This window comes from Caloenas nicobarica, chromosome 14 (genome assembly GCF_036013445.1).
Source record: "Caloenas nicobarica isolate bCalNic1 chromosome 14, bCalNic1.hap1, whole genome shotgun sequence".
Taxonomy (NCBI): domain Eukaryota; kingdom Metazoa; phylum Chordata; class Aves; order Columbiformes; family Columbidae; genus Caloenas; species Caloenas nicobarica.
This window is the reverse complement of record NC_088258.1, coordinates 9,382,516-9,392,254: the sequence shown is the minus strand read 5'-3', so window position 1 is coordinate 9,392,254 and position 9,739 is coordinate 9,382,516. Positions and strand designations below refer to the sequence as shown.

Below are 9,739 nucleotides of genomic sequence, written 5' to 3'. Positions count from 1 at the left end.
GCAAACCAGAGCAGTGACACGAGAGGCACTAAACTACTGTGTGTGGCCTGGGCACATTGAAAACGGTCAGGGAATATTAGACAGTGACCACTACAATGCTGGTTATATGCCCACTGGTGAACGGAGTAATAGGGAAGCAGCATCTGAGGTTCTGTAGATTTTCAGACGCTGGAAGGGTGTGCTCCACCACAGTGGTTATCAGTATAAATAATGTTTTATTGCCTGCTACACCTTCTACATACAGGAGCCAGGTGTCATGACTGCGGCAGTTAAGAATCTAGTGCTAGCTAGAGAGACCGACTTTGGAAGAAAAGTCAAACCCAGTGTCCATTAAGCCCTGAAGGGGTTTCACAAAACCTCAAAGTTAGTAGGTCATAAAGTGATACAAAAGGAAAACAAAACAAAGCAAAAAAAAAAACCAACCCAAAACACACTACCCAATAAATTTACTCATACAAACAGGCAGAATACAAAAGTTAATAGAAAAGATTTATTGCTTAAAACTGTCTCTGGTTATGTGAATGGCAAGTAGGGGTTCCCACCAGATCAGTCTGCCAGCTCATCTCTCACCAGCACAGGGAATCGCTTGCCTCCTTCACAGAGCTGCGTGTAAGTCGCCCGATACAGCTGAGCTGCAGAGGCCTCTGGGTAGCGCTGGGACTCCAGGACAGGCAGGAGTTCTGCCATCATGACCTGGGCAGGAGCAAAGGAGACACGTCACCAGAGCCAGTGTGCACTTTTAGGATTCTGTGAAGTGGCTGCATAACAAGTGAAATCTAACCAGAGCAGCATGACTAATAATGTGCTAATTAATAAACAGATCTTTCTTTTGTCATATTTAACAAAGGCAGAGCTGTTCATCCTCTGCTTGTGAAGTACACCAGCAGCCACCCAGCGTTCATTGAGCAGAGAGATAAATGGTGCTTTTCCTCTGCTGCAGAGATAGCACAACGCTGGGGCAAGATCAGCATCCTGCAAGAAACTGAGGCTGATGTTGATTCAGGAGCTCTGCAACCACACAGTGAAGCGCTTACTCACCCAACTGCAAGTTCAGCCCCTCACTCAGGACTGTTCCTGTTACCTCCAAGTTGGGCCACATTAATACCAGACAGACGGGCAAGTGGCCAACTCCAGCCCAAACAGAACAAAGCCGCACACTCCTCCAAGAGCACAGGCTAGAGGGGATGCTAAAGCTGTCCAACATTCCCCAACCCAGCCTCTGTTTTTTAAGCCTCACTCATCTCAGTCCATGCTCTCAAACAGCCCACTGGCCTGTCGCAGCATCATTAACAGCTCTGGGATTATGACTGTGACTGACGACTCAAGCACAGGTGAAGTCCTAATCAAAGGGCTAAAGTTAGCCTTTAGTACCCCACTCGTAAATGAATGCTCAGAAAGACATTTTGCCTGGGATTTTTTTTTTTCAGCTGGCATGTCTGAACAGTCTGCACATTAAAAACCCACAGAGCCCCCTGTAGACACTGCCTGCCCAGGAGAAGAGCAGACAATCAACTGCACATGTCAGTCATCTCCCTCAAAGCATTTTTCAGTGGTGGAAACAAGGGAATACCCAAATGGAATAGAGTACAGGGTATCTGCAGGGCGTTCCCTTTCTTCTTCTCAATAAATCTCTGCACAGAGACAGAGAAACAGGACACAGTTTCTGATCTCTGGGAAGAGTTAAGAGCCGCGGAACTGAAAGCTACCTAAGGGGAAAGCTGGCATGTGAAGGAGCGCTACACTGCTCCACTTCCTAAGAGAGACCCTTCTCTCTTCCAACCGCCTGGTCTGTTCCTGATGCATAAGAAGAGGAAACAGGTCTTCACCATTAAAGGCAAGCTAAGAGTTACCAGGACTTCCTATGATTCTTGGCATTCCTCCAGGGAAAGGCAACAGACAGCCTTGACCCAGAAATAGGTACATTCTTCCTCAGGGTATTTATCTTGTACCAAGTCCATTCACTTCACCTGTCCCAAGAATTTCAGCTATCTTGCACACTGCACAGAGCTGCTTCCGACACTTGGGAGCTCACCCAGCACAAAGCACCTACTTCGATACATGAGCAGAGGAAATAGAGTCAGCTGAGAAAGTATCGGGCAGCAGGCTTCAGTAACTACTTCATTTTGGGCAGATAAAAATCAAAAACCTCACAAGCCATAATTCAGGATTATAGCACTAAAGTCCCATTTGAAGACAGCAATTTATCTTCAGCCAGAGGGAGGAGTGCAGCCAGGTATGAATAACTTTTCTCCGGCTTACAAAAAATGGCTTTCCCACAGTCTCTATCATTCAGGTCAATAGCAAAGGTTAGGTCAAAGGAGCAGATGTGATTTCACAGTTCTTCTCTGCCCTTTGCTGCTGCTGGTTGAGAAGAACAAACAATTCTTGTGTTGCAAGCACTCTGCTCAGGCTGGTGGAGAGACTGACCTTCTACCATGTTCAAAATTGTAAAGTCAAGATTAGCAGCACTGTGGTTTGAGATTTAAGAAGAAAGGAACAGAGAGCAGAGGAGTTCAATAGGTGGAGGTCACACAGGAGAGAATGACAGAGTGGGTGCCCTAACGAGACTCTAACGGGCTGCCAAAAGGGGTCTCCAGGCATTGCCACCAATATCCTCCACTGCCAAACTCTTTCAGACTTGCTAAAAAAAAAAAAAAAAAAAAAAAAAAAAAAATCTTATCAGGAGAGGGTCAGATATTTAAAGGCTTCTGCTCTGGCCTTAGCAAAAAAAGTCAGTTCACTCATCTACAAAGTAAGCGAGGCATTGATGGGACTTGGACACAAGGCATAAACATAGAAACACCCCTGAGAGAGCTTGCTGGGCTGCTGCTCCCCCATCAGGACACCATATGCCAGCTATTGCCCCCTAGTTGTCCTTTTCTTGCCCTTCTCCAGGAGCACTAACTTTTAAAGACTCACCTTTTGTAAGGCAATTTCTTGGTGCAGCATAGACACTTGCAGCTTCAACGCAAACAGGTCCCTCAGCTCCTGGAAACTGGAGTAACAAAGGAGAGGCACAGCCAACACACCGGCACCGTCACACGTCTGTCCCCTGGGAGGAACACAGGCTGGAGAGCAGCTTCCCACGTCCCCAGCACAGTCCGGGCGCAGCCTCATTTGGGACTCCACAGCTGCCAAGGTGGAAGAATTAGCAGGAAGAAAGAACATACAAGTTAGATCTTTACTTGCAGAATTTGTGATCTCCTTACTGTTCCTAGAAATGAATGACTAATTATACTGTGTTAGTCAGAGTAAGCTCCTCATGTATGGCACAATCACAACATCTTAAGCCACAGCATGCAGTGTCCCCCATCTCTCAACAGCTCCATCACCTGCTTTCCTGAATTGCAGCAGCTAAAAGCCCCAAGCCTCTCCTGAACACAGATGGGTGGCAAACAGATACTGTGGCTTTGTTTGCCACCACAGAATTTTATATGTTACCTTATCTTTACCAGGAGAAAAATCATTTTGGTCCACAGTGTTCTGCACAGAGATGGCAAGCTACTGTTAAAGAATATCTGGTCACATTCGTACCTGACTACAAAAACAGGGACCGGCTCACCTGTTTGCAGAAGCTGCAGCTTATGCAGGCACTGGGAAACCGTGGTTTGCAAACCCTCCAAGGTTAGAAGGCTTTCATACTCTCTTTGCAGAGTGGGATGGTCTAGAACAGAAGCAGAAGAAAACCAGCAGGCATGAGTCTATTGAAACCTTCCTCCTCAAATACCAATTTCTAGAGTGGCCTTGAGTTAACCAGCCCTCATTTTAGGCAGAGAAGGCTCCTGTCCCTCATGTCCAGCACATGCCAAGAGCACAAGACACATGGAACTGGAGCCCATCAAAATAATCCTTATTTCACCTTCTACCCTCTCCACTCACCATCCTCACCCCTTTTTTTTTTCCCCTCCTTACCTGCAGTCTCAGCTTCTACATACTGGCTCAGAAGGGAGGGGACATCCTGAAGGACCTTTAATTCCTCCTCTATCTCTGCAGGACTGAAGGCCGGCATCGGTGAACAAAACTCAAGCAGCAGCAGCTTAAGGAAGGTTTCACACCACCAGCTCTGTGTGCTATCCCGAGCCCTGGGCCAGTCAGTATCAGGGGCAGAAGCAGAGCACAAGCAGCCTGCGAAGTGGCATTGCTGGGGGAAGGTGAGGACAGCACAGCTGTGTATGGCAGGTTTGCCCTGGTGGCCTTGTTTGCCTGGATCAAAAGTTTTATGACTAGTCAAGAGCTGCACTATGAAAAAAAACACTTCCTAGATACCCAGCTCAAACTCCTGTTATTGGAGGCACAAGTCTCTCCAGATGGGAGTATGCTGCAGAGTGATCGCACCCGGTGCCTGCTGTACTGCAGCCCCTGCTTGTGGAAGGGGCGGTGAGCTGAGAAAGGATACGGTTGTCTGAATCCTCTCTATGAAATGGTTCCTTGCAGCTGCTGCATCTGCACTTGTTTGGCAGAGGCGACATCTCTCCCATGCCCTGAAAATTCAAAAGGGGTGGGAGGTGGAAGTGTTATGCTCCATTGTACCAGACGGTGCTCTCACTGAGGTGTGACACACCAATACGACACATCAGCACTTCAAATACGAGCAACTTCCTCACCCCTCTCTTTTCCAGGTTATTTACTACCCACTTCCTCCTCATTTTTGACAGCTAGTATTAGATCAACAAGGACACCCCGCAGAAAGCATTAGACACTGCAAAACACGTTATTTCTCTCAACTCGTTTTGAGGTGAAGGATTTACGGCCATCAGAAATGCCATACAAGACATGTCTATAAAGAGAATGTGAACTTGCAGCACATCACTATTTCTGTTGCATCACCCAATCTATATTTTTATCCCATAGGAAACAACAAACCTTCCCTTGTTTTCTTGAGGGGTAAGTCATTTGCATTTCTATACATTTACTCTGTTAGTAAATGTATACAGTAAGAAGTTACAGAGGTAGATCAGATAGGACAAATTCTCACTCTAGCTTTTAGCACAGTGATTCCTTCATAAGCCACACTCTTCTTTAATCTTTTTTCTAGGACGCAATATGTTTGGCAAGAAGCATGACAACAGTGCATCAGTATCAGGGACACAGAACAGAGGTTTAAGGACAGTACCATGAGTAAGCTGGCCAGGACCTTGTAACAGGGTCCATTTTTTAAAATGAAGTGTTGCACAAATAATAGTGCTACCAGAGAGGTGCATTTCACTTAAGAGTCCAACATCCCCACAGTCCCAATAATATCCTTTAAGTAAAGGACTGCTTTAAAGAGCCAGCACATCTCAGTCAGTCTCCCAAAACCTGTCGCAGTGAGAGCCATCAGGAGGGAGCTTAAAATAGTTATGCAGCGCATGACTGTCTAACTCAAGTGTGTGTGCGAACGGATCTTTAAATCATGATAGAAACAGCAGTTTTCAGAAACACATTATGCAAAGAAATAGCAAGATTAATGGAACAGAAAAGAACAGAAGTTACCAGGCAAGATGCATTCCCTTTATAAGGGATCTTTAGAGCAAAGGTTACTTTCAATCTGTCACTGAGTTGAAAGTAATAGTGAAGAATGTAAAATTACCCCAGAGTGATTAGGATGCCCAAAGGCTCAATTTACAAGTGAAAATTAAGGGAACTAAGACTTTATAGCTTGCTGAAAGGCAACTAACCAACTGGTGTCTGATAAATGACAGTTCCCAAGAGAAGGGGGAATTCTCAAGGGTCACACAAGGAGCTATATCTAGATTCAAGATAGGGTTTAAGCTTAATATCTGGACAAACCACATAATGAGAAACCTGCTGAATTATGGAAAGACTTCTCAAAGGAAATGGTGGCAAACACATCCAGAGGACTGGAGAATGGACTAGAGCACTGAGTTCACTAGAAACGCCACCAGTCACATCGGCATTGGCTCTATTTAAGAGTTAATCAGCAGAAATCAGCCTCAAACACATACAGCCGTGGTGCTCCCAGGCTGGAGAGGTGCCCCAGCAGAGCAGTTCAGGTCAGCAGCTGGTTGGGAAACTCTTCCATTGCACAGGGTGCACAGACACCCACTTCACAGGGTTTCCTGCCTTCAACTACTAGTGTATGGTATCGGTAGAGACTTCTGCAGCACTGTTAATCCCATTATTAAAAGCACTCCAGTACCTTTACAATTTGGGGATTAGCGGGGATTAGCACTCTGAAAACAAATGTAACACTAGTGGCCAAAAAAACCATGAAAACACATATCCTCAGACACAGCCTTGCAAAGACACGTGGTGTCGGACCACTGCTCCTGCTCCGAGTTCAGGCCCCACTCGCAGTGGGGTCAGTGCCTCCCCATGACCCATAGCCCAGTCAGGTCTCCTCCATCCAACCCCTCCACACAGCCCCTAAACAGAGAGTGGTTCTGGACTGGACTGATCAGGCCGGGCTTACCTTGAGTTCCTGGAATAGGCTTTCCAATAGGGAAGGGGTAGCTTCAGCTGGCGTCTGCAAAACAAGAGAAGCACCAGTCCTGACTGCTGGTGAGCAGTGGAGCCTTGTCTTCACAGAAAATGACATTTTGTCTGAATTTGAAACTAATTTAGCTGTAATGGAAGATGTCAGCAACCCTGAAGACTGAATCCACCACTGCCTTCAGCCTGTCCTCATGGAATAAGGATCCACAAGGATTCCACAAGTGTCACTGATCTGACCTGGGAGAGCTCCTGCATCCCACCACCACCACTAGAGAGAGGTTCATCCCAGGTGAGAAGCTGGAAACAACACGTTCAGGGAAACTGATCGCCACAGACACGAGCACAAGCAAACCATCCCATGCTGCCACACCTGAGCATGACAAGGCAGCTTTGCTTAGCACCACATCACACTCAAACGGGAAAGGGACATTTCAGCTTCCACTGGGAACACGCACCTTAGTCCTGATGCACAATAAGCCTTAACTTGTTACTGCAAAAACATGTGGGCTGGAAGTTATAGTCACATGCAAACTATGAACACAAGACCGCCATTGGGTTTTTAAGTAAGTAAACATTTGCATTCAGATCCCTGTTCCCCAAGGAACTGTCACTCAGTGTCCTGTTTCCAACCTAACACCACTTGAACAGCAATAATTCCCTCTCCGCACAAACACAAGATATGGGTAAGAAAGACTGGTCTGAATGCAAAGCAAATCTTCTAAGTATTATTTCGCCACTTCTCCACAGAGAATCTCAGTAACATCCACTTCATAGTTCTTCCTACACCAAACACTTGAAACAACTGCATTCTAGCTAATACTGATTTGTGTAGTTACACAGGCAATATCTTACAGGTTAAAGGGGATAGTCACGCCATCTCCCCAAACAGCACTGGGCATATGGTTTTGAGAGAAAGAGAATTCATGCATTATGTATTATCATCATGTAAAAAAAATTAAATTTTTAAAAAATCAATAACCTACAATAGAAAGTGGACTCAGAGGAAAACTAAGGCTTAAGAAAGCTCTACAGAGGCAGCTTTCCAAAACTGTCACAGGGGGCTGTGAAATATCAAAAGACTTAGTTAAAACACTTTCAAAGTCCCAGCCATCCAAGATTAAGCCCTTAAAATGAAAACACTCAATCACAATAAAGGCTTTTAAACTTTAAAGGATCCTTCCTCTTGAGAAGGATCTGAGGAGTGGTAAAACCCAGCTGGGCCCTACAGAACAGTTGCAGAGACCAGGCTTCACAGATGTGCTAGTCCAGATGTCAAGCAGAAGATGAAGTTGCCCATCTCCCAGCACTTACCCTTTTTCCTGGAGGGTGACTGTACAAGGTGAGGTGCTTCCTCCCAACACACCTTCAGCAGGAGCGTTCTCCTTTCGGCTGGACTCTCCCAGGGAACCACAACTTTTCTTCCCTGCATCTAACAGCTGCCTGCCAGCAGCTACAGAGTTCTTTCCCCCAGCTGAATCCCCTACAGAAACACTTTGCTGCTGATTCAGGGCAGATCTAGACAAGACAGGTGTCTTTTGGGATTCAGCAGCAGCACAGGCCCCTCGGTCACTGGCGCTGACTGCTGTCCCATGACTACTTCTTTGTTTGCAAGCCACCCCTTTTGAGGAGCTCTTCACAGCTGTCCTGGGACCTTGAGAAACACATCTAGCTGGGGCTCTCCTTTGCAGTCTTTTCACATCTGGGTCAGTCCTATAAGGAGCTCTTAGCTGGTATGGAGAGGGCTTCTTCAAAGCAGCAGGCTTTTTGCTTACAGCTCTCACCTTTGTCCTCTCAGGAACATCTTCAACAGGTACAGGCACTTGCTGCTCTTCGGCATTCTTGGGAGGAGGTCCCTCACCTGCAGATTTCTCTCCTGTAGCTCCCTGGGCCTCTAATGGAGTTTTCAAGATTATTTTCCTGACTTTCAGTGCCTTCTCTAAGGCCTTGTTCAGCAGTTCCAGCTCCTCCAGCTCCTTGGGCGAAGGCCTGTTCTCTGCGAGAGGAGAAGACACATCAGAAGGTCCAAACCTGGACCTTCCCCATTTGTCGCTATAAAAACTCACTCTTCTAGGTGTTACAAAAAGAAACCAAATCCACTGAATGGCACAGTGGGTTCAGCCCCACTCCCACAGCAACTACACAGAGGATGCAGGCAGGCTTGCCAAAAGCCCTGAAAACCCCAGATAGATGGGGGTCACAGGAGGAGACAGTTCTCCAGAGTCAGCCTCCCAGTTGCCACAAGTGACAATCACCACGACTCCATGCAAACGCTTCATCTCAGGCCTTGGTTACCATGATACAACTCCAAGCTAACGCCAAGGAAGTCAGTGCAAGGAAGGAGGCTGAGGGGGCTTTAAATCGATGCAGAGCTTGGGAGGGATTTCTAAGAAATGGCAAACAGGGACACCAGGCCAGCAGAGAAACACCCACCGTGTCCGTCGCTGGAGCCGGGATCCGGCTGCGGCTGCTCGTCCTCCTCACTGCCCCTGGGGGGAAGAAACACGGCGCCAAGGGCCGGCACTGCTGTGCACCGAGGGCTCGGCTCCCCCACGGCTGCGGGGACACCAGCACCCGCCCCGCCGGCACCACGGACCCCGGCCCTCCCCGCCGCGGCACTCCGGGCTCCACCGCCACCCTCCCGGCCCAAGCTCGGGGCAGGGCCGCCCGGGCGATCCCGCTGGGCGGGGGCCGGGCCGGGCCCGGCGCGGGGCCGCACTCACCAGCGCTGCAGGAGGGCCCGGCTCCGCGCCGCCCGCTGCTCCAGCTCCCGCCGCCGCTCCGCGCCTTCCCCCAGCGCCGCCACCAGCGCCGCCGCCGCCCTGCAAAGCGCAACGCCATCAGCGGCCCGCCGGGGCCGGCCGCCCCGCTCCGGCCCGGCCCGCTCTCACCGCCGGCCGCAGCCCGCAGGCAGCATGGGCCGCGTCGGCCCGGCCCGGTCCTGCCCGCTGCAGAGCGCCGCTCTGCGCGCCGCCACAGCCGACCCGCGCGCCGGCACTCGCGCTCCTTATGGCCCTGCCAGGACCTGCGGGGCGGCGCGGCGCGGGGCGGGGCGGGGCGGCGCTGAGGAGAAAGGCGGGAGCGGTTTGCGGCCGGAGGGTGCAGCATCGCCGGGATTCCCCGCTCCGCCGGGTTCCGAGAGTTGCTGTGCCTGCCCAGGGGCGAGCGGCGGAGTGCCGGAGACCCCCCAGCCTCGCTTGACCCGGGGAAGCCGCTTTTTCCTCAGATGGGTCGAGCGCTTCCCTCTCTCCTCCTCGGCGGCGCCTCTCTGAGGGGAGCCGGCCGACCTCGGGGGCGGCTAAAGAAC

General features: G+C 49.5%; 1 protein-coding gene across 1 annotated transcript; it reads right to left on the bottom strand.

Moving 5' to 3' along the window:
- Positions 1–476: 476 nt before the first annotated feature.
- TEDC2 (tubulin epsilon and delta complex 2) lies at positions 477–9,406 on the bottom strand. The gene is made up of 10 exons (XM_065644872.1): positions 9,324–9,406; positions 9,156–9,254; positions 8,866–8,921; positions 7,747–8,428; positions 6,413–6,466; positions 4,397–4,481; positions 3,913–4,021; positions 3,563–3,664; positions 2,920–3,131; positions 477–693 (listed from the first exon to the last, which is right to left on the bottom strand). The coding sequence occupies exons 1-10, from the start codon at positions 9,347–9,349 to the stop codon at positions 547–549; spliced, it is 1,572 nt and encodes a 523-aa protein (XP_065500944.1). The 5' UTR covers positions 9,350–9,406; the 3' UTR covers positions 477–546.
- Positions 9,407–9,739: the final 333 nt, after the last annotated feature.

Coding starts and splice junctions, on each gene's coding strand:
- TEDC2 (XM_065644872.1), bottom strand. CDS start 9,349: ATGCTGCCTGCGGGCTGCGGCCGGCG. Junction 8,922..9,155: donor CGGGCCCTCCTGCAGCGCTG/GTGAGTGCGGCC, acceptor TCTTCCCCCCAG/GGGCAGTGAGGAGGACGAGC. Junction 8,429..8,865: donor CGGCTCCAGCGACGGACACG/GTGGGTGTTTCT, acceptor CTCCTCTCGCAG/AGAACAGGCCTTCGCCCAAG.